This window comes from Penicillium alfredii (genome assembly GCF_028826965.1).
Source record: "Penicillium alfredii strain IBT 34128 chromosome Unknown utg000011l_segment0_segment0, whole genome shotgun sequence".
Taxonomy (NCBI): Eukaryota; Fungi; Ascomycota; class Eurotiomycetes; order Eurotiales; family Aspergillaceae; genus Penicillium; species Penicillium alfredii.
The window spans coordinates 443,242-470,727 of record NW_026622708.1 but is presented as its reverse complement, the minus strand read 5'-3'; the positions used below and the strand labels follow the sequence as shown (position 1 = coordinate 470,727).

At 52.9% G+C, this 27,486-nt stretch overlaps 7 protein-coding genes across 7 annotated transcripts; 3 read left to right on the top strand and 4 right to left on the bottom strand.

Moving 5' to 3' along the window:
- Positions 1-223: 223 nt before the first annotated feature.
- On the bottom strand, positions 224-1,737 carry NUU61_008603 (uncharacterized protein; the record flags this gene model as incomplete). Its single annotated transcript, XM_056659128.1, has 6 exons — positions 224-291; positions 450-513; positions 588-665; positions 856-906; positions 1,069-1,187; positions 1,560-1,737. 6 exons carry the CDS (start codon positions 1,735-1,737, stop codon positions 224-226), a joined length of 558 nt encoding a protein of 185 aa, XP_056507421.1.
- Positions 1,738-2,223: 486 nt separating this feature from the next.
- NUU61_008602 (non-ribosomal peptide synthetase) lies at positions 2,224-6,051 on the bottom strand (the record flags this gene model as incomplete). The annotated part of the gene is made up of 1 exon (XM_056659127.1): positions 2,224-6,051. One exon carries the CDS (start codon positions 6,049-6,051, stop codon positions 2,224-2,226), a length of 3,828 nt encoding a protein of 1,275 aa, XP_056507420.1.
- A 1,761-nt stretch (positions 6,052-7,812) lies between these two features.
- On the top strand, positions 7,813-9,422 carry NUU61_008601 (serine incorporator domain-containing protein; the record flags this gene model as incomplete). Its single annotated transcript, XM_056659126.1, has 4 exons — positions 7,813-7,863; positions 7,931-8,010; positions 8,064-8,652; positions 8,703-9,422. The coding sequence occupies 4 exons, from the start codon at positions 7,813-7,815 to the stop codon at positions 9,420-9,422; spliced, it is 1,440 nt and encodes a 479-aa protein (XP_056507419.1).
- A 353-nt stretch (positions 9,423-9,775) lies between these two features.
- On the top strand, positions 9,776-13,066 carry NUU61_008600 (ATP-binding mismatch repair protein PMS1; the record flags this gene model as incomplete). Its single annotated transcript, XM_056659125.1, has 4 exons — positions 9,776-9,808; positions 9,867-9,963; positions 10,041-10,127; positions 10,203-13,066. The coding sequence occupies 4 exons, from the start codon at positions 9,776-9,778 to the stop codon at positions 13,064-13,066; spliced, it is 3,081 nt and encodes a 1,026-aa protein (XP_056507418.1).
- A 54-nt stretch (positions 13,067-13,120) lies between these two features.
- On the bottom strand, positions 13,121-13,687 carry NUU61_008599 (uncharacterized protein; the record flags this gene model as incomplete). Its single annotated transcript, XM_056659124.1, has 1 exon — positions 13,121-13,687. One exon carries the CDS (start codon positions 13,685-13,687, stop codon positions 13,121-13,123), a length of 567 nt encoding a protein of 188 aa, XP_056507417.1.
- A 729-nt stretch (positions 13,688-14,416) lies between these two features.
- On the bottom strand, positions 14,417-20,197 carry chsE (chitin synthase class Va; the record flags this gene model as incomplete). The annotated part of the gene is made up of 4 exons (XM_056659123.1): positions 14,417-14,448; positions 14,520-19,777; positions 19,835-20,023; positions 20,088-20,197. The coding sequence occupies 4 exons, from the start codon at positions 20,195-20,197 to the stop codon at positions 14,417-14,419; spliced, it is 5,589 nt and encodes a 1,862-aa protein (XP_056507416.1).
- A 1,686-nt stretch (positions 20,198-21,883) lies between these two features.
- Positions 21,884-27,370, top strand: csmB (putative chitin synthase; the record flags this gene model as incomplete). The annotated part of the gene is made up of 4 exons (XM_056659122.1): positions 21,884-22,182; positions 22,241-25,849; positions 25,904-27,204; positions 27,273-27,370. 4 exons carry the CDS (start codon positions 21,884-21,886, stop codon positions 27,368-27,370), a joined length of 5,307 nt encoding a protein of 1,768 aa, XP_056507415.1.
- Between the last annotated feature and the right edge of the window lie 116 nt (positions 27,371-27,486).

Genomic DNA, 27,486 nt, shown 5'->3' with positions numbered 1-27,486 from the left:
AGCGAAACATTTCCCCAATTCGAGCTTCTAAACGCCGACGTAGCCTTGCTTCAGCTAATCAGTAAAAGTCAAAAGAAGAGGGCGTGAATAGAGATTAAAAAGAGGATTAGAAAATAAGGTAGGAAAACAGAGATTAAAAGTATTAGAGAAATGATGATAGTAGTAGTAAGAACGGAACCCGATCTACACTATGGCAATTTTAACATTTAAACATAAAGAAACTTCAACCACTTTGCTTATCTCCCAGCTGGGGGACGTCCTCAGGGGTCCAGGCCGTGGCGGGCGGGAGATCTGCTTCCGAATCATCAGTATCTCTGCTAATCTGCTAAGCGAATACAGCCGGGGGGTGTCCGTGAGATGCCCGAGCCGCAGCCAGATTCACCCCTGGAATTTCCACCGGCTTGCACCGTGTGGTATTTATTGGAGGAAAAATCCAGGCGAGGACTTACCGAAGGTCTTTGAGGCATCAGCCTCGCCGGAAGGAGAGAGGGGGGTCCCTGGCAGCGCCATCCCCTACTAATCGTTAGTATTCTATAATGATCTATAGACACGGCTTGCACTAGGGGAGGCTTCAAAGCAGAGCTTACCAGTCGTTTCCGAGGCATTAGCCTCGTCAGGGCCGGTGGCAGGGGGGTTGACGGGGGTACTAATGCCCGGGGCGACCTCTGCTTATTGTTAGCATTATAACTTCATTTCACGAAACGCCCTGTAGCAAATCGATGTAGCAGATAGGCTTGGGGGCTGTCTCTGAGATGGTCTGGGCTGGGTGTTGCGGAGCCATTCGAGAGGGACGTGTCTTTTGAAGCGTAGTGGTGGACAACCTTGGAAGGGTTCCAAGGTTGGGGATCTGCTTACTCTTCGGAGTGAGGGGTCCTGCCAGCAGATCAAATTAGCATCCTCGATGACCTGGATCACTGAGCAGATTTTGAATAGCTCCCGATGTCCCCAAGCGAAAGTGACATGTTGCAACCCGCAATTCAGCCAGGAACAGATTGAATTCTTCATGGGTGTTGCAGAGACACAATTTTTGGATTGGTATTCGCATCAAAACTTGACGATAGAACTTACGCGACTCGTCACGGCGCAACCCATGGGGCGGCGGGAGCGGGAGCGGCGGCGGCACCGGCGACGAGCCTCGCGGTCTCGTAGTTCAGAGCCGCCAGCGTCTCCAGGAAACTGGCGGGAGGCTACATAATGTTAGCGTTCCTTGATTCATGGCCGAAGTACCATGAACACAGAGAGTGCTTGTGTTTGTAACCAGGGTAAGTCATGATGGAATGAAACAGATAATTCGCCACGACAGTCTCAGGTAGACAGCTTCGGGGCAAACGCGACTCGTGTCTCTTTGTCTTGATGGGAATATCGGAGTCGACCATCTCAGGATCAATCTGTGCTGATACAGCATGTAAAGAGTCCATGAATGGGTGTTGAGACTTGAGACGAGTCAAGTGATTAGACCACCAGCAAGGCTTGACATGACCATCTAGGCTGCTGCGTGTGGTGACATCAAGAGGACATTTACGGCCAAGTAGCTCCAGGAGCTAGAGAGGTTAGCGGACCAGGGATCGTGCCAACGTGCAGGGAGAGGGAGGTGTGATTCATGTCGACACCACGCAGCAGCAGCGCTTTGTGTGATTGGAAGATGGGGATTGCGATTTTGGATGATTTGGGCTTGGGTTTCGAAGTGAAAGTGTCACTTATGGGATTCTTCCCCTTCTTGCCCTTTCGGCCAGGCATCTTGGCGGCGGCCTGTGGGGGGAGGACGTATTTTTCTTGAAAAAAAGAAAGAGAGAAGATGAGAAGAAAAAAGAAAGTCTCACGAAAGAAACAGATGAAGGGAGAGATACAGGAGGATGAAATACGAAAGAGAAATGGTGAAGCGAGCGAGTAAATATTGACTTGAGGGGGGTGACTTCCTATTTCGGAAACCAAGGCAGCAGGGCATAGCAATAGGGCCCCAATTGAATACTTCTGCGAGCGCCTAATGAATAAGGCTTTTTGAGACCTCCTTTTAACTAGTTTCTGTAAATAATACCAAAAACTATCGGAATATCATTCATTCCATTGTATCAAACGCCTACATAGAAGGCCCCAAAATCAAAATGTCTATGTAATCCCATACCATCCAAAGCAATTGCAATCCCTATCACAGTGATAGCTTGGAAAAACATGATACCAAAGCAAGCCAGCATCCAAATCAAGGTCAGTACGTCAAACAGGTCCCTAAATCGGCTCATCGCGAGGCTCAACCAGAATCTCATTGACAGAAACATGTTCCGGCTGGCACAGAGCATGGACAATCGAGTTAGCCACATCTGACGGATCAAGGATCTTGGCACCAGATGCACCCCCGAATTTCTCAACGGCTTCGGTATCTGTGGACATGCCCAGCAGGTCAGTGGAGGTATTACCGGGCTGGATGCTCGTCACGCGCAAGCCCGTTCCGGCGGTTTCCAAACGGAGAGCTTGGAGGGTAGCCTCGACGAAGAATTTGCTGGCCGAGTACACGCCCAATCCTGGGAAGACCTTGCGGCCGGCGTCGGAGGAAATGGCGACGACGTGGCCGTGGCTGCGGGAGAGCATGCCTGGTACAGTGGATGACAGGGCGTTCAACAGGCCCTTGCAGTTGACGTCGACGGTGCGCTCCCACTCGTCGGTTTGTGTGTTAGCCATTAGCGTGAAATACATCACGCCGGCGCATGCAACCAGAATGTCAACCGGGCCCAGCTCCTCGCTGGCGGCCTTCACGAGGGCTTCAGCCTGAGACTTGCTTGTGACGTCCGTTGATCGGATGATGCACTTGACACCGTGAGCTTCAACCTTGCGCTTGACGGATTCCAAAGCATCCTGGCGCCGAGCGCCGAGCGCTACTGCGCAGCCCTTGCTGGCCAGGGCGGTTGCTACCGATGCACCAATACCGGATGAAGCACCCGTAACCACAGCCACTTGTCCGCTAAGAGGGCGTCTTGGAGTGGGATTGGAGGAGCGATTGAGAGCATGCTTGCTAGATGGAGGCCGGGAGAGCCATCCTCGAGCAAACCAATGCCGAGTGTAGGTTTCCAGCAAAATAGTATCCACCTTGGGTCGCTCGATGACCGCCCTGACAGGCCTGGTCAAGGAGTTATCGAGGACCACGATACCCCGAAGAAACTCTACAGTCGGCATGCCACTGCGAAGAATGTCGACAGTGAATGCACCATCGCCACCCTTGGTCGAACCTCTCTTTTCAAACCAAAGAGCCACCCACTCATCCCATGGGAGAAGCTGGGTGGGATAGCCAAGTTCTTTCAGGTTCTCAAAGACAGATCGAGTATTGACCGGGTCGGGATCGCCGAGATGGAACACCGTTTGGTCGGTCTGAGTCTGAGTGGCAAGGTGGACGATGGATTTACTGACAAAGTCCACCGGGGTCATCTCTGCACGCCAGCCCTCGACATCTGGGGCGTAGCCAAGCTTGATCGACTCGACCAGCAATGCAGTGAGGAGATCCCACGCATTGGCTGAGCCCGTGGTGCTGTGGCCGCTGATGGTGCCGCAGCGGTGGATCTTTACTGGCAGCCCACGTTGACCGGCCTTGAGGACGAGCTGCTCAGCGACCCACTTGGTTTGGCCATACCCATCCAGCAACTTTGTAGGAACGTCCTCGATGCCCAGCATGGCACTCTCGGGCCAGCCTTTCTCATCCGATGCTGGCAAAACACCGTTGGTAGACACGTACTGTACTGTCGCGCCGCCCTTCGACGCCAGGCGAAGAACTTCGCGAGTTCCACCAACATTGGGTCCCCGCAGCGCAGCGTAGGGGTAAACAAGGTTGACCGTGGCGGCAGCATGCACGATCACGTCGACACGAGCTGCGAGGTCATCGAATGTTTCAGGTGATAGACCAAATAGAGGTCGAGAAAGGTTTCCTGGGACGACCTCGACCCGCTCCATGACCGAGTCGCGCCAGAGTCCCAGGTCCAAGAGGTTCCTGCGAATGCGAGCCACTCCTCCAGCTTGGTCATCGTCTTCTGGGTCCTTGAAACGCACAAGACAAACAATATGAGCGGATGTGTTTTCTAATAAATCACTCAATAGGAAAGCACCAAGGAAGCCGGTCACACCGGTCAAAAGTACTGTATTGGCAGATGTGACGGAGGTGATTGTGGTGTTTGACGGCTTGATATCATCATCCAGGGTGGAATCAGCAAGCAAAACGGCCGGCAGATCAGCTTGCACAGCTGCAGTGTGTCCATCTCTGACGGCACGCACAGTGTCCAGATGGCCTGTCAGTGTGGTATTTTCTGCTAGGCGAGGAATCGGCACACGGAAGCCGAAATGTCTTGTGAGCTTCGACGATAACTCGGCCAGCGACAATGAGTGTCCTCCCAAGTCAAAAAAGTTATCTTCGGGCTTCAGCAGGGTCTTAGACGTTCGCAGCACGGTGGCCCAAATCGCTGCAATATCGGAGATGCCAATCGGGTCCTTTTTCGCATTCTGCTCGCTGTCACTCGGGCTAGGGCTGCGAGGCACAGGAAGGCTCTTAAGGTCCACCTTGCCGGATACCTCGTTAGTAGGCAATTCCTCCAATGAAACCCACAGCGCCGGAATCATGTAGTGGGCCAGATATGGCTCGATGATACGGCGCGCGGCCGGGCTATGTCCTGACTCGTTGACTTCAACCAGCGGGCGATCACCAGAAGCCTCCTTGTCAACGACAATGTACGCGACCAGTTGTCGTTCCAGGCCCTCGCCATGGGCAGTCACTGCGCAGTGTCTGACAGCCAGATACTGGCAAATGGCACTTTCCACTTTGGCCGGCACGACGGAATAGCCCCGGAGTTTGATCATGCCACCCACTCGACCTGTGATCTCGAGGAGTCCTGAAGGCAGCTTCCGTGCCAGATCACCAGTTCGGTACATCAGAGCCCCGGGAGTCGAATCGAACTTGTTCGGCGTAAAGGCCTTGGCAGTAGCCTCGGGGAGATTGAGGTATTCTCGAGCCAGCAGAGAACCTCCGATAAAAAGCTCTCCCGATGTCCCAATCTCGACCTCCTGTCCCTCCTCGTCCAGAATATACGTGTGGCGAGGATCCAGTGGCGGACCTACTGGACAGTAAACAGACTCGGGGTCGATCATCGCGCGGATATCTCCGCACGCAATCTCATGGGTCTCGCAGGCACTGTAGCAGTTGAGCAGGCGGGTATTGGAGAGAGCCTTGATGGCCCGACGGGCGAGATCCGTTGTCACAACTTCGCCATTGAGCCAAAGCGTTCGCAGGTCCGGAAGACGAGTCGCAATCTGCGGGTAGCGAGCGAGAACAATAGCCAAGAGGGTGGGTGTCATGAGCGTTTCAGTGATCCGCTTGGCGGCAAGCAGGTCCACCAATGCAGCCGGATCATAGCTCGCTTCGTCGGGCACAGCGACAACGGTGGCACCGCGCAACAGCGGCCGCAGGATCTCCCAGATAAAGAACACATTGCAGGCCACGCGGTCCCCCGGCTGGAGGTCTTGCACCGCAAATCTCAGATTATATGAGAGCACAGGCGCACGGTGTGGGTTGGCAATGCCCTTGGGTTTGCCTGTCGTTCCTGACGAATAAGACACAAAAGCCAGCCGGTCCAAGTCATCCTCGGCTGGCAGTGGAGCAGGCTCTTTGGCGTGACCATTCACATCGGCGGCTGGTTCGTCCAGTGCGATCAACGGAAGATTGGCCTTGATCTTATCGGCTTCAGCCCGGTGGGTGATCACGACAGCAGGTTTGGCATCCTCGAGGACGTCGGCCAATAAATCGGCAGGGTATGCCAGTTCGAGAACGAGAAAAGCGCCCCCGGCCCGAAGAGCGGCCAAGCACGCAATCACGTAATGTGCGCTGCGCGGCAGGAGCACTCCGACCTGAATATCCCGACTCACTCCATATGATCGCAGTCGAGTCGCAAGAGTGTCGACTTCTTTATCTAACTCGGCATAGGTGTAGGTGGTGGTGACGTCCTCCAATGCAACACCATTCGGTGTGGCCTGCACCTGTTGCTTGAAGAGTGCCGAGAGATCTTTGCTAATATCGATGACCATTTTGCGCGAGGTAACGAGGGTATATCTTTTAAGAATGCAATGACAGAAATCGTTGGGTCATTGGAGCTCACCACGGTGTCAGTGGTGCGACTTTCCAGGACTTGCCAGTGGAAGAGTCTAACAGAGAGAAAATAGATCAAAGAATGAAGCTGTAAAAAAAAGAAGAAAGAAGAAAATAAAATAAAATAAAATAAAATAGAAGAGCCGCGCTTCGCGAACGTTCGAAAGGAAAAAAAAAGAAGGGCAAAACAGGATGGAGACTAAACGTTGGAGCTATACTTCATGCTGTCTAGTAAGAGTTCATCTCCCAAGGTCGTCTTACCGGGGACTTGATTCTTTGGATCTCTCTCTCCCCCCCTTCGCCATGACCGTGACTATGCAAGTGTTCCTGCAGATATTGACGATCTGAGCACACGCGAGGGGTGGCTGACGATTTCTATCAGTCATGGCCATGACTACACTGTTGGTATACAGGGACTTCATAACTGCGATAGGCATCGCAGTCCAGCAGGAAGACTGTCGCCATTGTGGATATTCGCCCCACCTTGGAGGGGGTGGGAATTTACATGTGATGGAGTCTGCATCCCCAACAGTTTCTGGAGAATGCCAGTTGTTCTTCTGCTTTTTTCTACTTTTTTTCTGCCCTTTTTTTCTCGTCTTTCCGATTGCCGATGTAGGCGCTCGGCAAAGTTGAGTCCTAGAAAGCGAGGCTGCATGGTGGCCTGGATCATCAGGCATAATCTGGCTTAACTAACTAGTTAACCAGGCACAATCTAGGCCACAATTCAGGCCACAATCTTAGTCTTCAGCATGTGTGCTGGTTACCTCGTTATGCTTATTCTCTGGTGTTTCTTGTTCTTCCAGTCCAGTTTAAATATATCGACATGTTTTTGTACCACAACCCTAGAAACAGAGATTCATTCTTATAGGCTATAGCGAAAACCACGCATCAAGGAATTTAATCACATCTACCAAGGCAGTGGCCGCATCTACCGCCACAAATCCTGTTTTATCCCGTTCTATACTCGTACTTCGATGCCTTGGCAAATTCAAAAATAATGTTGAGATATGCTCTGGGCTATTTTTTAAACCAGGTAGATAGATACCTTGACCGCGCCTATGTGCCCCAGTCAGGTTTAATATGATGAGGTACGTGCTGGCTGTTGCTATTCAATCTATTCAAATCCATATAATGTCAATGTTCCCTGATCTCATATCTACCCTGAGGGCAATTTGGCTGAAAGACTCTCCAATGGATCCCCTCTTATTAAACTTCGCGCACAGGCTAAGAGCCTACCGAGAGCAAACCATTGAGCCACATGAGATGACAATGGTCATATAGTCAAATAAATATATCGAGTAGTGATGTACAGCTGAATGGGCTACAGATCGTGATCTGTGAGTTAGTTGTCCCGAGTGTGTGTCAAGTACCCCACACTAGGGAGGAGTGAGTGCCGTGGGCATGGGTAGATGTGCGTCAGCCGATCATAAAGCTCGGGTGCATAAATCCATTAGACTTCTTATGCTGATAATGAGGCTATGTAGGATGAAAGAGAAGAATATGATCGCATTGTAAGGAGGTGCTCGGACGCATTAGGCAAATAGGGAGCGCCGCTTTTGCCCACATGCCAGCTGACATAATACAACCCACGTGACATGACGAAGGCGACCGCGATCATCTCCGCTGGCTTCTCCACTCGTCTCCTCATCGCATTCGAGTCACAACAACACTGAGTCTCTGCCCTTTAAACACCCCCAATTATGGGTGCCCTCCTATCTCTACCGTTGATGGCGGTACCGAGTGTTGGTACAGTATGTTGCCCCTCCCCCAGTTGAACGATATCGAGCAGACGGCTGATGCGATCGCCTCCCGGAACAGCTCGTAACCGTCGGAACATCATGCTGTGGTGCTGCAACATGCTCTGCTGTCTGCAGTGCTTGTGGGAAATTCCAGAACAGGTAAATCCCCTGATCTTCAAGTGCGACCGACTCCGAACTAACACTCGCCACAGTATGGCGACACGGATCGCTTATGCGTTCATTCTCTTGATCAACTCGATTATATCCTGGATCATGCTCACCCCATGGGCACTCAAGAAGTTGCAACACTTGACACTAGACTACATGGAGATTCGGTGCGATGGGAAAGAATGCCATGGATGGGTGGCGGTCCACCGCATCAACTTTGGCCTCGGTCTCTTTCATCTGATCCTTGCGCTCCTCCTTCTCGGTGTCAAAACCTCCAAAGATAGCCGCGCGGCGATTCAGAATGGTTTCTGGGGCCCCAAGGTCGTTCTCTGGGTGGCCTTTGTGGTCATGTCATTCTTCATCCCCGAGCCTTTCTTCTTCGTCTACGGCAACTACATCGCTTTCTTCAGCGCCATGCTCTTTTTGCTTTTGGGTCTGATTCTATTGGTGGACCTTGCGCACTCGTGGGCCGAGTTGTGCCTGCAAAAGATTGAGGACAGCGACTCCCGTTTGTGGCGTGGCCTGCTTATTGGCTCCACCCTCGGCATGTACCTGGCGTCGCTCGTCATGACAATCCTGATGTACATTTTCTTCGCGAAGAGCGGGTGCTCCATGAACCAAGCCGCGATCACGGTATGTTTTGGTGCGGTTTAAATCTCGTGTGCTGAACTAACACCTTCTAGATTAACCTCATCGTCTTCCTCATCATTTCGTTCGTGTCCGTTCAGCCGGCGGTCCAAGAATCCAATACTCGGGCGGGTCTGGCCCAGGCTGCGATGGTCACCGTCTACTGCACGTACCTCACCTTGTCCGCCGTTTCGATGGAGCCCGATGACAACAACTGCAACCCGCTGATCCGCTCGCGGGGAACCCGAACCGTCACTATCGTCCTGGGTGCCATTGTGACCATGGCGACCATCGCGTACACGACCACGCGCGCTGCTACTCAGGGAATCGCATTGGGATCCAAGGGTGGTCACAACTACGCTGCGCTGGGCACGGAGGACAACGAGCACGGCCTCATCACCCAACAGCCCAACAGTCGCCGGGAAATGCGCGCCGAGGCTCTCCGGGCCGCGGTTGAGAGCGGGAGTTTGCCGGCTAGTGCCCTGGATGAGAGCGATGACGAAGAAGAGTTTGAGAACAGCAACAAGGACGACGAACGCGTCTCGACGCAGTACAACTACTCGCTCTTCCACGTTATTTTCTTCCTCGCCACGACCTGGGTGGCAACTTTGCTGGCTCAAGGCTTGCAGGTCGAGTCCACCATGGACTTTGCTCCGGTAGGCCGCACTTACTGGGCCAGCTGGGTGAAGATCGTCAGCGCGTGGGTGTGCTATGCGATCTATTTGTGGACGCTGGTTGCACCCGTTCTTCTGCCAGATCGCTTCGGCGTTTACTAGAATGTTGAGACTGGGCTTTGAGGCGTTCCAAGCGATCCGTATTTCCACGGTGGTTTCTGTGTCTTTTTGGGTATATTGCAGTAGTGATAGCACCAGCATTCGAATGTTCAATTTGTTCAATTTAGCTTGAAGACCAGTTATTTTTGGACCGAAGATTCATTCGTCATAGCTTTATAATATACCGCATCAAAGATTCAGCCTGATACGATCATGGAAAGGAATTAGAAATGCTGGAACTATTGCGAAGAGAAATCTAGAGATGACGCACATGGCTGAGTCGGCACCTCCACAGCTCCGGAGCGCGTGGAGCTTGGCACTCACGCGTAAAGTGCAACGCGCTCTCTCATGAAACCATGGCGACCATCCAGGCCATCGAGGCCCGATCGGTATGCTTCAAAAGCGCTGGTGTTGTGTTTGAGCTCTCTCTGATTTTTCTTTCTTCAGGTCCATCAAATCCAGTCGGGTCAGGTCATCGTCGACCTGTGCTCCGTCGCCAAAGAGCTGGTTGAGAACAGTCTCGATGCCGGCGCCACGTCGATTGGTGAGCAACTGCCAGTGCACATGGTGCATTTTCAGTGGTTTGGTGTGTTATTCTCTAACTCTGGAGTTTTCCTGCAGAGGTCCGGTTCAAGAACAATGGGCTGGATTTAATCGAGGTGCAGGATAATGGCGGCGGGATTGCGCCGGATAACTATGCGAACATTGGTGCCGTACCCTCCGCTTATATATTTGTGGGATTGTAACAGCGATAAGCTGACAGTGGAATGATTCATCGTCCAGCATTAAAACATTATACCTCCAAATTATCCTCGTTCGATGACCTCTCGCGCCTCAACACCTTCGGCTTCCGAGGCGAGGCGCTATCCTCGCTGTGCGCCCTCGCCGATTTCCACATCGTCACAGCCCAAGCTCAGCAGGTCCCGCGCGCGAACCGTCTCGACTTTGAACAGTCCGGGAAACTCGGCAAGACGCAGATTGTGGCCGGGCAGAAGGGGACTACCGCGTCGGTGGAGGGGATCTTCAAGCGACTCCCTGTGCGTCGACGAGAGCTGGAGAAGAATATCAAGCGGGAATATGGGAAGGTGTTGAATTTGCTCCATGCCTACGCGTGCATTAGCAGTGGGGTACGGTTCAGCGTGCGCAACGCGGTGGGCAAGACACGGAATGTGGTGGTGTTCTCAACCAACGCCAATCGCACCACCAAGGAGAATATTGCGAACGTCTACGGGGCCAAGACGCTGTCAGCGCTGATTCCGCTCGATCTTGAGCTGGAGTTTGAACCGTCGGCAGCGACGAGGCGTGCTGCGGCAACGAATGGGGAGCAGCTCAACCATATCCAGCTGCGCGGCCATATCTCGCGGCCGGTGTTTGGCGAAGGACGCCAGACTCCAGATCGTCAAATGTTCTTTGTGAACTCGCGCCCTTGTGGGCTGCCGCAGATTGCCAAGGCCTTTAACGAAGTTTATAAGTCGTTTAATGTGTCGCAGTCGCCATTTATCTTTGCTGATTTCCAGATGGACACAAATGCCTACGATGTTAATGTCTCGCCGGATAAGCGCTCGATCCTGCTTCATGATGCCGCCGCGTTGATTGAGTCGCTCAAGACGTCTCTTGCGCAGCTTTTCGAGGCGGCGGATCAGACGGTCCCGCAGTCCCAGGTTCTCGGGTCCAAGCCGTCGGCTGTTAAACAGCAGGCTCTCGGTTCATTACCGGGGGTTTCGACTGCTCGGCAGGTCAATCAACCTGCGTCCGAAACTCCTACAAAGTCAAGTCAAGGTCAGGACGAGGATGAGTCGGTAGAGGATGAGCCGCAAACCAGCATTCAAAGCGCTCAAGGCAGAATGAAGCGTTTTATGAGCTCGCAAGATGACCACACGAACCAAGCCGATGCTCCATCTTCTCCTCTCACGGTCACAAAAACACCCAGTCGAGCACCGAAGCCATCTCCCGCCACGGCCCCTGCTGAACCTGAGCCAGAAGCCCCATCTGCCGATTATGAACACCAAGAGGATCTTGACGAGCCACCAGAGGCTCTGGAAGAGGACGATCCGGAGCCTGATATCTCCCAAGAACCCTCATCACAGTCCTCAGAAGAGGAACAACCACCCACTCGTCAGCACGAGGACCTCGATGAAACTCCAAATGTGGTCCAGAACGCGTTCGATAGAATGCGCCCACGACGTGTCCCGGCTGAGATGGCGACTATCACCATCGGGAATCGCACGGTTACTTCCATGGTCGGCAGCGGTCTACCGCGCAAGCGAGCATTTGACGCGTCGCCGTCTACTAGGGAACCGCCGCAACGGAAACGAAAAATCCATACACCATCGCGGCCTAATATATTCGGCAAACATATGAAGGCTTTTGCGGCTCCCGGGTCGCAGCCGCCCGAGGAACACGAGGAAGAAGACGAATATGAAGAAGCAGACGATGGCTCTGCAGATGAGGTTGATCAAAATGACGACGTAGAAGACGAGGATGAGGATGAGGGCGAAGCGAGTTCCGCTCCTCCATCCGAGGATATGGATTACGTTCCCGAAGAACAGGGCTCGTCTGACCCACCGGCAATTGACAAAGACCAGGAAGCCAACGAGGAAGAGAGGGTACTTATCGCAGATGAAAGCGGCGTCGATGAAGCCGATAAAAAGGCTCAAGAAGAGGCCAGGGTGCAACAGCTCATCCACGACGCCGAAGAAACAGCCATGCTTCCCCAAGAGCTTAACACCAGCCGCGCAAACAAAATTAACAAGGGTACCACCCACCGTGATACCACCGTGCAACTTGTGAGCACAATTGATGGATCCCTTTCACGGCTACAGTCGCAAATGACAAAGTTGCAAGACTGTCTGCAGCCCCATGGGCCATCGTCTGGACCGGAAGAAGCCGATTTCAATGACAAAACCCCCGAGGACCGACTGTCCCTAACAGTTAGCAAGACCGATTTCGCGCAGATGCGCATCGCCGGGCAATTCAACCTGGGATTCATCCTGGCTGTCCGGCCCGCAGAGGACCACGACGAGCTGTTCATCATCGATCAACACGCCTCCGACGAGAAATTTAACTTTGAGCGTCTCCAAGCCGAAACCGTGGTCCAGAACCAGCGACTGGTCCGCCCGCAGCGTCTCGACCTCACGGCCGTGGAAGAGGAGATCGTGCTCGAAAACCGCCCCGCGCTAGAAAAGAACGGTTTTATCGTTACCGTCGACGAAAGCGGCGACGAACCCATCGGCCGCCGCTGCCAGCTCGTCTCGTTGCCGCTCAGCAAGGAAGTAGTTTTTGGTTCGCGGGATCTGGAGGAGCTGATCGTGTTGCTGTCGGAGTCTGCTGTCACCAGCGAGTCCTCGGTGCCGCGTCCCAGCAAAGTGCGCAAGATGTTCGCTATGCGCGCCTGTCGCTCGAGTATTATGGTGGGAAAGACGCTGACGGCGCGGCAAATGGAGCGCGTGGTCCGCAATATGGGGACTATCGATAAGCCCTGGAACTGTCCGCATGGTCGACCGACGATGCGGCATCTGATGAGTCTTGGGCAGTGGGATGAGTGGGATGAATGGGAGACCCCTGGGGAGGGGGCTTGGGGGTATGGAAGGAGTACATGGAAGAAGAAGGCGAAGACGAGGACGATGGATGAAACCAGCAACGATTGACCTCGATATACACAAACACAACCACACAACTATACTAAGATCATATGATGCCAGTCACCACCAGCGGAACCACGACCGAGTCCCATTCTCCGCCTTGACCTTAGAATCCTTCGCATCGTGATGACCACCATCCAAACCCAAATCCCCATTCTGCGGGATCCTCCCGTCCCCAGAATCACCTTCTACTTCTTCCTCGACCCTCCTCCTTTCACCATCTGCATCTGCATCCACGCCCACATCCCCATTCACAGACTCACTCTCCTGACCCTCCACATCACCCATCATCTCCTCCAAAACCAACAAATCCCGCTCAATCATCTCCGCCCAATTCTGCACGTCCCCAATCTCCTTGAGCCCATCGCGCGTCTCATCCGCCAGCCCCGTCCACTGCTGGTTCTGGCGCGCCAGCCGCTGCGTGGTCTCGGCCAGCTCGGTCTCCTGGCGCTCGAGGGCGGCGGCGTTGCTCTGGATGGTTGTTGCGCGGTCGCGGAGTGGGGCTTCGAGGTTGGCGCCGACGGAGTGGAGGGTTGCGGTGAAGGCGGCGTGGGCTTCTTTTGTTTGTTGGTCGGTTGTAGTGGAGTTTGGGGCTGGGGGTTGGGGTTGGGTGGTCGGGTCGGACATTGTGAGGGTGTCTTTGATTCGAAGGATGGTTCTTGGTTCTTGGTTCTTGGTCCTTGGAGAGATATAGACTGAGACAGATAGTGCCGGTGCGGGGATCGCAGCTTGTATATATGGAATGGAATGCAGATACGATTTGATAGGATCTGCATACCCCACTCGGCATGGCGGGCTGTCAGTGGTCTCTGTGGGTGTCAGGGTGATGGATTTATATCAGTGAATGTAGGTGTCTAAACATTGATGCTTCTCGAGATAGTCTCGGTTCGGATTATAGATTGTTTCCTGTCCGCAGAATACTCATTTATGAGTGGCAGCCACAATTAGGATCATACTCGCACGTTTTATATATGCAGCCATTCAAGTACATAACTTGAGATGGACATCTTGTGAAAACCTGAATCCTACCACCAGCTATCCTATGCCTGGCGCATTATATCCATAGTTCAGGCGAAACACCAGAGAGGTAGACTCTGCGGATTATGCGATTGAATGCAACGCTACTGAAAAGACCAGCAGATTTTGAGACAGGATCAACAAATTCCGGAAAAAAAGTCCAAGGCAAAAAGACCACGCTGAAAAGGCTTCCATCCATGCAAAAGTCGCTCGACAGAAATGAAAAATAAAAGGGATAATAACACAAGTAGCAGGAATAAACACCAATCCCCCAATCCCCCAATCCTTCCAGATTTCAACTATTACGATGTAAATAAATGTAAACTGTCATCAGCCAGTCTAGAGCAGGCCCGAGAGGACAGCCTCAGTGGCTATAAAAAGAAAACAAGGTTAGCCGGGATTCTTTTCTACATCACAAGCGGAAACGGGAAAGTAAACATACCAGAATTGATGTATGGCCGCTTGGCATCAAGATTCACACCAAAGCGGCGCTCAAGCTCCTGCTTGATGCTCTTCTTCGTGACGTTCATCAAGTCGGCCGTGCGCAGGATCTCACGGATCTCAGCGAGGATGGCGTCGTCGGCAGGCAGATGAGAAAAGTCCTCCATGCCCATGTCCATATCCATGTGGCGACTCATCATCTCTGACGGAGCCAAGGAAAGACGAGAGCCAGCACCGAGCAGTGGCAGGTCCAGCTGCGAGGCGGGACGAGAGCCGGGGAAGCCATACTCGGACTGCGGGAAGGCATGAGATTTGGTTCCGTACGAATAGCCCGAGAGCTCGGAGCGGTCGTCGCGCGAGGTCTGCGCATCCCAGAGCTCCATCTGGTATTCTTCCCAGCGCTTCTTGGGGATCGAAGCCGGGTCGAATTTGCCTTCGTCGGAGATAACAACCTTGCGGCCCTTCTCTCCGGTGATGACACGCGTGTTGCCCCAGGTGAAGTCGTCCATGTTCCAGAACGAGTAGAGTGGAAGCGCAAGCGAGAAAACGGGGATGGCGAGAATGTAAATGATCATCCAACCAACCATTTCCCACTTTCGACGGATAATGAAGATGATCGCCTGCAGACCATAAATCGCACCCAGAAGAATGAACGCCGTGTATGGGATCACCGAGGTGTCTCGCACCAGCCATACAATCAAGTAAATGATGTATGCCACGGTGACTGGCTGGATGATGGTACTGAGAAGGTCAACAAACACGATGAACCGCATACTGAAGCAGCAGAAGCCACACAGCTGTTGCAGCGGGATTAGCTCGATCAGGTTGTGAACAGTAGAATTGATCCATCGGCGGCGCTGGGAGAGGAAGACCGCAAAGCTTTCGGGTGCCACTGTCCAGGCATGAGACCGGAAGATGTATTTGGTCTTGAACTTCGGGTGATGCTTCAGGAGTAGCGTCGTCAAGTAACGATCCTCGCCCAGGTGCAGCAGGTTCTTCATGTGAAGCGTGTCCACGCGAATCTCCGAGTAGGCATCGACCACTTCCTTGCTGACGAACAGGGGTTTGCCGGATTCTGCCGAGCGGATGCGATACATAGTGAAACAACCGGGCAAGCAGGTGACGGAACCAAACAGACTTTCGAATGCCTTGGTCAGGTTGTGGGAGATGTAGTACTCATACACCTGTATCATTGTGATGACCGAGGTTTTGGCGTTCGATAGCGCGGTCTCTCCACAGACACCAATAAGGCGTGTATCAGACAGGAAAGATGACACAAATCTTGTACCGGCATCGGGTGCCACCACAGTATCGGCGTCTACCTGCAGAATGTACTCGTAGAAAGTTGGATTGACACCAATGATGTTCCGGATTTGATGGTGCATCTCAAGTTCCATGGGACTCATAGGCAGGTTGTAATGGACACGGTTGAGGAACCGCATCAAAACCATCTGAGAGTCACGCTTGCCACGGTTGCCGGGCCGCGAGACCTCAGAAGGCTTACCGACCTTGACAACGACCAGGAAAGGAACAATATGACCTTGCACCTCGTACAAACCCGAGTAGACCTTGGCCATGTTGTGCTGCTTCATGCCTTCGCCCAGACTTTCAAAGCTCAGTGGCTCGGGGTCTAAAGTTTCAGGAACACCCAGGATATCCAGAACAATGCGTGGAGTTGGGCGGTCGTTGCCTTGACCAATAATCATACCGTCACAAATCACCATAAGAAGTTTGCGTTTATCGTCATAGCGCATGCGAGCCATGGAGTCAATAGCACGACGAAGTGAGTCCTCGTCTTCGGTGTACGCCGGGACTTGACAGATAATGAATTTGTCCAGATTCTCGGGAAGATTCTTCTTTCCAAACTGCAGAGCAGCTAGGAACTTGAAGGTGATGATGGCACACAACATAATGGAAATCGCGAGGATGAAATACCGCGCAAATTGACACTTCGCAGAATTTCGGGTATCGACGTGGCCAGCAAAGAACAAGTTGTCGAGACAAAGCTGCATCCGTTGGCGAAGGCCGGAATCAAAAGGAAGGTTATCCCACAACTCGGTTACATCGAATCCAGATTTCTGTTGGAAGATGTCGACAAGCATAGGATCCATGTAGTCCGTGTCGAGGTTGTGAGAAACATTCTTTCCAGCGGGGGCACGAGGCACTCGGGGTCCAGCAATGTAGTAGGTCATATCGTAAACTTTCCCATTGATGCTCACGATGTTCTTGGAGTTGTCATCTGCCTGGCTCTTCATGCCCTTGGGAGTGTAGCCGATATAGCCCTTCTTATAGCTTGCTCGCATCATGACCATCTGCTCGTAAAACCAGTCCGCGCGAGGGTCGTCGGTCCACGAGCGGAAGTCATGATACTTGGCGTTGATATCGAAATCATCATTGGACGTCTTGGCGGACGACTCATTCTGATTCGAACGGTAATCCAAAGGCACGCTTGGATCCACATGGCCCTTCACTCCCTGGCACAAAGCTGAAACCTGAACAGGGAAGAGGTTGGTCGCATCTTTACCGGCGTAGTTCTTCAATGACTTCTGCGGGATGATATCGGGAAAGTGAGAGGGCATGAATGAACCAAGATCGAACACAACACCCCGTATAGCGACGAAGGAGTCGTGTCCACCTTTTCCGTTGTTGGTGCTAAGCTCTCCCTCCGAGTAAACATGCTGCGTTGGGCAAACCAATCCGGGGAATGCCACGATCATGAAGACAGCGACGGCGCAGGCGAACCAGATGATCAAGTTAATTGCAAATTTCTCGCGCCAGGCGACTCTCACGTCCTTCCGTTTCATCCGACCGAAGAATTTGATGAAAAAGTCGGGGATGTAGAATGTAAGAAGATAGACCAAGGCCATCCAGCGTCGGCGGCTGCCCGAGACAGGAGCATCATCCACCTCTTCCATATTCTTCTCGTTGCCTTTCTCTAGCATCTGCTCCCGGGTCTCGAGATTCCGGAACATATCGCCAGAGTTAAAGGCCGAAGCCCCGGCATCGGAGCGGCCATCCAACTCACGGCTACCAAAGTACCCTTGCTTGGTGTCATCCCCGTAGATAAAGGCGCCAGGGGACTGGTCTGCAGGATTGAGCAGCCGCACCTTGGCGTCCATACTCCCACCGGGGGTGTGGGAAACACCATTGCCTGAGTCGGCTCCGGCAACCCCATAGGATGGGACTACACGTTCGCCGACCTTGGCAAGGTCTGCCCAGCATCGTTCGCTTAAAAAGACACCGGTGCTGCCCACACGAGCCTCGTTGCCCGACCACCTTTTCTCATCCAGGACGACCTCGGACTTTTCTTTATCGCTCCCCACCACGACATTACCGATGTCAGCCAAGCCCAGGAACTCTGCAAAAGGAAGGAAGACGCTAAAGTCAGCATTTCTCAGCCGCTGGCTGATCTCCGCGATTCCAAAAGTCTGGAGTTGCATCCGAACACATTTGCTGTCGAATTGGTTGGCGATCCGGCGGTCATTGGGCTTGAGACAAATCACAAAATATGGATTCAAGTTCGACGAGGTCAGGCATTTGTTGATAATCTCAAGACCAGAAAGGAATTGACCGGCAGCCCCTTGGGGAGGGCCAGTCATCAGCCCTGTCTTTCGGCTTCCTGCCTGTGGCTTGGAGATTGCTGCTTGACTGTCGGGTTCTTCCGCCTCATCGCTCAAAGCGCGAGATGCATCGGAAGCAAACCGAGATGGGGCGCCAACCTTTCGTCGGGCCATGCTCGGCATCCGCAGCGGCTTTGAGCTGACCTGGGCCTGCATAATCGACGTCTTTTCGCGAGGGTGTGAAATGGTCTGCAAAGCCTCTTGGCCAAACAGCTCGCGAACAAAATCACTTCGGGTGGATTTCATGAGGTTCATGAGATCACCCGAGATCACCTCTCCATTTTCCTCGATGAGACCGGTAACAGAGTAGTCGATCTCACCGGCAAAGTGCTTGACAGTGAATGCCGAACGAGCGCCGTAGGACACATAGCCACTGGCGGTGGCAGAGTTGGAATCACCGACCGAGATAGATGGGTTCTTGTTCTCGAAACGCTTCCGCACACTCTCCAAGAATTGAGCGTCGGACCGACCACGCCGCATCTGGTCATCCAAAATGCTCAACAGCCCGTTGCCGTGCTTCAAAAGGCCACGCACGGTGTCTGTGTTGTCGAAGTAGCTCGTCGCCGCAACGGTGATCTCCTCGCGGTCCAACATGTCGGCCTTGTGGTCAAAGAAAGACTGGAGGCAGTAATTGTAAAGAGACTCGGTGGCCGCATTGCTGAGGAGTTGGTCCAAGGTTGAGCCAGTGGACGGGGCTTGGGCAAAGCCCGGGAAGTCCACGATAGAGATTGTGTTCGACACACTATCCTCGGCCGCACAAACCTTTTGGTTCACCGTCTCGATCACATAGGTGACCAAAAGTGAGTAGATTGTGCGGGCAAAGGCATCGGCATTCTGCCGCGCACCCTTCGGGTCCAGCATGACTGTCACTCGCTCGCGGTGGATGGTCTTAGTTCGGTAACCCAGACTGTTTTCCAGAGCCTCGACACTGAGACCTAAGAACGCGGCAACAATGGCGAGGACATCCTTGTTCTTCACCACAGTCACCGTTTCGCCGCCTTCGTGAGAGTAGCCACCACTCTCCTCGGCGCCCGTGGTAGTGGCCTGCCCAGTGACAAAGTCCAGCTGGCCAATGTGAAGAATACTGGCCAGAATCTGACATATTTCGGCGATCTCGCTGCGAGAAAACTCGAGCTTCCGCAGGGCGGTCTTGAAATGCTGGAAGCCCTCGGTATCGTTGACCCCGACCTTCAACTGCGTGGGATGGCCCAAATATCGCCACCGTTTGTGGCTGATCGAGCCCGAGGAGAGCTTTCCCCCGGAAGTTTGGATATGAATGCTATTGTCGAAGCCCAGGTGGGTTTTCTCGGCAGCACTGGTACCAGCAAGCAGGTAGTAGAGCACATGGAAGCTGCGTTCACCCGTAGGAACGGATGAGATCCGACTCCGCTCCAATCGATAATCAATTATCTTGCCACCAATCAAGGTGGGGTTGACAGAGGACGAGCCATCGTATTGCAGTTCAAGGAACAGACCAGCTTTGGAAGCAGTCGGGGTGGTCACCGATTTGGTGGTTGTCAAGGTATCGAATATAAAAGCGGCGTAGGACAGTTTGGAGGACAACGGAGTCGATGAGAAGGACAAAAAGGAAGAGAGTAAATGTGAGCGAAGTGTTGTTTTACCTGATCCACTCTCGCCTCTGAAATTCGGGTGTGGTTAGCTAGAATTCGCCGCACAATCAGAGGGACCGACGTACAGAAACACAACCGCCTGGTTTTCTCCCCGGGAGCCCAAACGAGTCAAGGCCCGACGAGCCAAATCTTCAGCATCCCCGGCAGCACTGCCTTCCTTGCCGCCATCCGGTCCCTTGGTGGCAGAGGTGTATGTATTCAAGGCAATCAGTGCCTGCGAGGAAAGGCGAGCGGTTGGTAATCCGACATGAAATCTAGGGCCTCATCATTAGACATGCTGGGTATGATATTGATTCAGAGGGGTAGGAATGGCCATACCGACTGGCTAGATGGGCTGTGAGGTGTGTATCGGACTGCAAATGGGCGGGCAGAGATGGGAGAGACGGCTGGGCGTGTGCAGGTGCACCAGCCGATGAAATGCCAGCCATCTGGAGAGGGTGTGAGATGCAGAGATCTCACCAGCTCATGGAGGTAACGAGTGTGGGATGGACAACTTCTGCCCGAGGTTCAACGACGGGCTGGGCAGGCCTAGATGCTGTCGAAGAATGAACGTGTGAGGGAAAAGCTCAGGAATGCCCAAGACTCGGAATGAAAGCCCCTAGCAAATCGAGCATGACATGGGAGAACAAGGGACAACACAATGAAGAGAGAAGAGAAGGGAAAAAAAGCAACAAAGCGATAAGAGGGTCTGGGGTGGAATTGGAGTATTGTAAATATGGTAATACCGCTAGCAATAGGAGAAGGGGGCCGATTGGGCCGGGTAGAAACCCACCGGATCGTCGGGTCGTGCTTGTACGGTGGACAACATAATACTATCGCAGGCCTTGAATATATTATATTATACAAAATACAAGATATAAACATAGGTATGAAATCCAAAATATAAAACAAAATATAAAATGAATCATAGCTTCAGCTGCTCTAAAAATACATGGAAACCAAAAGAAAGACATGGGCCTAACGGGAGGTCTCAGGTTAACACGGCTCCACCAGAGGTTGACCTGTTCCCCAGTCCCGTTAGCCATCCCTGAGACAGGTCATTATCCACATGGTGATCCTGTAGATTGTGGAAGTATTGCAGCAATAGATGTAGATCACAGACCAATTATCTAAGTCATCAACATATATAACTAAGTAAGCTAAAATAAATCAATAGATTGTTATCACCTAACTATAAATAAATTAAACTGGTCCTCGGTGCAAGACACTTCCATGGCACTCAAACACTAAATCCTTCCGGGTGAAACTAGCCCATTCCCTGGATCATACAATGGGCTAGCCCGAGAGGCAACTTGATGGTTCGCCGTTCACAATCCATGGATAATTCATAAGTCACCAAAAAAAATCAAATACAATAGTTATTATTTATGTATATTCTGCATTTTCACAATCAAGGGTGCTCGCTGGCTACTAAATAGGGGTAGAATGTAGGAATGTCCCCTGAAATCCCAGTGGCGAAGTCGATCATCTGCGCTGTCAGAAAGAAAAAGAAAAAAAAGGCATTGGTGAGACACCCCAAATATAGCACTGGTATTGAATCCCCTGTATTTACGGTATCTTGTATGTATCCAGTATTTGACAGCTTCGATAAGCCATCCATGGATAGAGTAACAAAGAGAAAAATACTCTACTCTGGATAAAGATCGAGGAATCAATTATTTCAAAACTAAAACTAAAGATAATAGAATAGAATAGTGATATACCAGATCTATCTAGCAGTAATTATATCCTTTCACTGACAGTGACATTGCATCCTTTATCGGGATCACGGAGGATCGGCGTTGATTTCCACTAGCTGGTAATTTTCAAGTGGATTGCCGTCTCCCCACGCTTGTTGTGCTTCTTTTTCTTGTGCCCATCGCTCTTTTCTCTTCTCCCTGCTCATCTCTCTGTCATTCCCTCCAGTCACTCGCTCATTTCTCCGGAGTCTCTCTTGTCCTCGCCTCCCTCTTATACACTTGCTCGTTGATCGTCTGAACTCTGATCTTATCTCCACACCATTGGACAGCCAGAAATCAACACACAGCTCCAATTGCCCAAGCCTCATGTGGTTGTGGTGACGCACCGGTCGGCCCTAGTTGACTCTCCTGCTGTCAACAATTTCAAGGCCCACCATGTCGAACCGCTACTCGGTCTTTTCTACCCAGTCCGCCGGTCTGGCTGGTCCACGGCCGATCCTCCAGCATGCCACCCAGGTCTCGACTACAACATTGCTGAATGCACTTCATTCATTCTACTCCGCTGGTCAGCCCTATCAGCTGGACTCGAGCACAAGCTTAGTCGTCAATACCTGGGTCACAGCGGCCACCACCTTGCCAGATGGACGCAATGGTGCCACCGTCGATCGTGATATGGCCATTAGGGCCTGGGAGCATGCTCGGCGACGGGCAGAGGATGGCTGCATAGCCTTGTGGTATGTCCTCAACCCCAACATCAAGATCAAGGGACTTGTATCGGCTAACACCAACCAGCTCGCTTCACCAGTCCACACCCTCACTGCTCGAGCCGTTTCTCATGGCACTGCCACTTTCTACCCCGGATGTGGCCTTCACAGCGCTCGCCGTGTTGCGGCCGTTGCTGTCCGCGGTGACCTCGTTCAACCCATCGTACTGTCTGCACTCCGCCTTGGCAGCTACATACACTTTGACTTTGCAGGGAACAGTGGTCGGCATGTCCTTGTCCTTGTCAACGTCGGGCATCAATGTCCGCAGGGGTCTTCTCGAAGTCCCCAACGAGGCGGGCTACCGTGCATTTGACGTCTTCTATTATCTCTTGACTTCTGCGTCGACCCCTGCCGAGCGTGAATTCTTGGAACTGAAAGACCCTACTGCCTATGCTTTGCTCAACCGATCTAATACGTACGGTCCACCATCCTACCTTCCCACCGCCGACGACACGGCTTCCGCCGAGGACTTCCGGGCAGCCTTGAAAGTCATCGGAATCAAAGGTGCCGCTCTCCGAGGCTTGCTCTCGGTGCTTGCGGGTCTTCTCAAGCTTGGCAATGCAGCCGGTTTGATGGTCGACCAGGAAGACCTAGAAGAAGTATGTGAAGACGTCGGCGGTCTTTTGGGGGTAGATCCGGAAATTCTTTTGCATAAATGCTCCACCGATGAACGTGAGGTCTTGATTGCCGGAATCTATGAAGCGCTGGTGGACTGGGTGGTCAGCAAAGCCAACGATGCCATTGCCACCGATGTCCAGGGAACGTTGGAAAATGATTCCAGTAGTGGTGGAACCGGTGCGGCGCAGTATTCGAGCGATGACACTGTCAGCCTTACCGTGATTGATATTCCACGGCCGGCTCTCGGTAAAGCAATTGCCATGCGCGGCGTCTTCGATGATGAGCTCGGAATCAACTCCGAGATGAGAGAAGATGGGGTCCTCATCCCTGCCATTGGGAACTCCGTTGCCAATGAAATGAATGCCGCCGTCGCACAGGTCGAGCCTGACCTTGGCATTACCAACGGCGTCGCTGGACGAGAGCGTGAGCACGAACTTGACAAGCGACAAGGCGTTTTGGAGAAGGTCGGAGTCGAGGCTGAAAGCGATGCTTTTCTGCGACAGCTGCTGTTCCCGGTCGAGACGGAGGGCATCTCTGTCGGCAAGCGAGGACGGTTCGACCTTTCTACCACCCTTGGCAGCAGCCGCGTATGGTACCACCTCTCTCTTCATCCGACCGATGAAACACCGGACCAACTGAGTGGATCAAACCCGGCCGCCGGATGGTCGGCAGGTGCGGTGTCGCGTCAGCTCCGAGACTGGAGGCTTCCAGAGTGGGCAAACCGTCGTCTCAAGCAGCTCGATTTCACCGCCGACTTCGATATCGAGGAGTTTGTTGGTCGATATGCCCGCCTCGGCTGCACAGAGGGCCAGGACGGCGTCGAAAACTGGATCATCGAGAGGGGTTGGAGCAACGGCGATGCCGTCGTGGGCCAGCAGCGGATCTGGATGCGAGAAGGCGCGTGGTGGGAAGCTGAGTCTATGCTTGACCTCAAACCGGAAGAAAATCCAACGAACCCTTTCACATACGGCCCTGCCATGTACGACACTGGCTACTCCCCCGACGGCAATCCCATTGGCGAAGGTAGTAACCTGCTCGGGGGCCAAACCGATTTCCTGCAACACCCCAACGCAATGGCCCCGAGTGTCATGGGAGGTGCTAGGTCGATCGCTCCCAGTGCGCCTTATACCCATGTTGCTTCCCCCGGTGACTACGGGCTGGGCCATAAAGGCGATGACAAGAAAGGAGACGTGGCATACTACGACGACTACGGCCGATATATTGGCGAACTCGATCCTGAGTTTGGTGACCCGAAGCACATCGAGAAGAAAGAAATCACCTTGGGCCGTCGGGCCTGGACGGGTCTCGTCTGGGCAGTGACATTCTTTATTCCGTCTTTCCTACTCCGGTGGGTGGGCCGCATGAAACGTCCCGATGTGCGGATGGCCTGGCGAGAAAAAGTCGTCCTGGTGCTCTTGATTTTGCTTTTCAACGGCCTTGTCTGCTTTTACATCATCGCCTTCGGTGATCTGCTTTGCCCCAACAAGGACAAAGTTTGGAATTCGAGAGAGGTCAGTTGGCATCAAGGGGATGATGACTTCTTTGTCAGCATCCACGGCCGCGTCTACGATATCAGCAAGTTCTGGCGTCTGCAACACAGTGACAACGGGTATGAGACCACCTCGTCGAACATGAAGGAATTCGCGGGCCAGAACTTGGATGCATACTTTCCTCCGCCTCTGACTCAGTACTGCTACCCCTTCGTCGACGACGACTCAATTGTGATGATGCACAACGATACCAACGCCATCACCAACGGCCAGGCGGAGCACAAGAGTGGTCCCCGACAGCAATCCAATCCAGACACGAAGCTGCACGACAAGAACTGGTACAAGGACACCTTCCTGCCCAAAATTGGTTCATACTACAAGGGTGATTTGGTCTGGACCAAGGGTACAATCGAGAAACAAGCCAATGACGACATGCGGTATTGGGTGATTGTCAACCAAAAGGTCTATGACTTGACAGACTATTTCTACACCCTGAAGACGATGAACAACCGGGACAACTACAAATTCTTGCCGGACGCCGTCACCACGCTCTTCAAGGACAACCCGGGAACGGATGTGACGGACAAATGGCAGGACACTACGGAATTCAAGAACGCCAAGACGTGCCTCGACTATGTGTTCTACCAAGGAAAGGTTGATTTTCGAGACACGCCAAGGTGCACCGTAAATAACTGGATCCTTCTGTCGTTCACTGTCCTAATTTGCGCCGTCATTCTTGTCAAGTTCTTGGCGGCTCTCCAGCTAGGGTCCAAACGCCGTCCAGCACCTCAGGACAAATTTGTGATTTGCTTGGTTCCGGCGTACACCGAAGGCGAGGACGCCCTGCGAAAGGGTCTCGATTCGCTGACTGCCCTGCAGTACGACAACAAGAGGAAGCTGATCTGTGTCATCTGTGATGGTATGATCGTTGGTGGCGGCAATGACCGACCGACGCCTAAGATTGTTTTGGACATTCTCGGTGTCGATCCCAAGATGGACCCGCCCGCATTGCCTTTCAGGTCTATTGGCCAGGGAAGTGACCAGCTCAACTATGGCAAAGTATACTCCGGTCTCTATGAGTATGAGGGCAATGTCGTTCCCTATGCCGTGATCGTGAAAGTTGGCAAGGAGTCTGAACAGAGAAAGTCGAAGCCCGGCAACCGAGGCAAACGAGACTCGCAAGTTCTTCTCATGAATTTCTTGAACCGTGTGCACCACCGTGCCCCGATGTCGCCGCTGGAGCTGGAAATGTTCCACCAGATAAACAATATCATCGGTGTGGACCCGGAGCTCTACGAATACTGTTTCATGGTCGACGCAGACACCAGTGTCAAAGAGGATTCTTTGAATCGCTTGGTCGCTGCCTGTGCGGCGGATGCCAAGATTGCTGGTATTTGCGGCGAGACCAGTCTTCAGAACGAAGAACGGAGTTGGTGGACAATGATCCAGGTTTACGAATATTACATCTCGCATCACCTGGCTAAAGCATTCGAGTCACTTTTCGGCAGTGTGACCTGTCTTCCCGGCTGGTAAATCTTCCTTGTCTGTGATGCTTTTTAAGTTGCCATGCTTACCGTTATTAGTTTCTGCATGTATCGTCTTCGGACTGCCGACAAGGGTCGTCCTCTAATCATTTCCGACAAAGTCATTGAAGAGTATGCGGACAACGATGTCGACACTCTCCACAAGAAGAACCTTTTGTCGCTGGGCGAGGACCGGTATTTGACCACTCTTATGACCAAGCACTTCCCGACAATGCGATACAAATTCATCCCGGACGCGTACGCAAGCACGGCTGCCCCTGAAGCCTGGAGCGTTCTTTTGTCGCAGCGACGCCGCTGGATCAACTCGACCGTGCACAACCTCGTGGAATTGGCAGCACTGAAGGATCTCTGCGGTTTCTGTTGTTTCAGTATGCGTTTCGTCGTGCTCGTGGATCTGCTCGGAACGATTATTCTCCCTGCAACCTGCGTCTACCTTGGATATCTGATCTACCGTGTGGCTAGCGGCACTGGCCCGTTTCCCTTGATTTCCATTGTGATGCTTGCGGGTGTGTATGGTCTTCAGGCGATCATCTTCATTATCAAGCGGCAGTGGCAGCATATCGGATGGATGATCATTTACTTGATTGCCTTCCCCATCTACAGTTTCGTCTTGCCGCTCTACTCGTTTTGGAAGCAGGATGACTTCACATGGGGTAACACCCGTGTAGTCATTGGCGAGAAAGGTGACAAGCGCGTTATTGCTGTGGAGGATGAGGGCTTCGACCCGCGCAGCATTCCGCTGCAGCGCTGGGATGACTACGCCATGGCCAACAATCTCCCCGGACGCCGCGGGGACCTCGCTCCTAGCCAGGAGAAGCTGTTCTCAACGGGCCGGTACATGGACGACACGGCAATGGAGATGGACGATATGCATTCGCAATACTCGTCTGTGAAACCCGCGTCGACCATTCTAACTGGCTTCCCCGGTCAGGGCCGCGACGCGAGTCCGTACATGCCGCCCCAGTCGCCGGCGCCGTTTGTCGGTGGCAATGTCCCGGGCAATCGCAACTCTCACATGTCCAGCTTCTCACGCTACACCGACTACCCGCAGATGGGCGGCCACCCCGCCGCTGCATCTCGGCACATGTCTATTGGCAATCTTAGCGGCTACCAGGAGAGCCCCGGTCATTTGAGCCGGCAAAGCACCGGGCTCATGCAGAGCACCGAGAACCTGCTCGCAAGCTCGCGGTCACGCAGCCCCCTCGGACAGTACCCGTCGCGGCCTGCCAGTACTGCATTTGATTTCCGCGGTGGCGGCGGACCCGACGAACAGGCCATCACCGAGGCTGTTCGGGGATGTCTGGCCGAGGTTGATTTAGACACGGTCACCAAGAAGCAGGGTATGCATTCTTCTTAATCATATTCTCTCTTTCACGAATATTGCATATGACTAACTTTGATTATGTAGTTCGCGTCCTCGTTGAACAGCGCCTGCAGACTACGCTCACGGGCGACAAGCGCTCGTTCCTGGACCGGCAGATCGACCAGGAACTGGCCAGCATGTGATAAAACTTTTCTGCGTGCATCATTTTTGATCTTGTGTAATATTGCATCCATTCAGCGCTGCTTTTTCTTGATATTTAAGGGATTTTTCGGCATGTCTGGCGCTGTACAGTGGGATT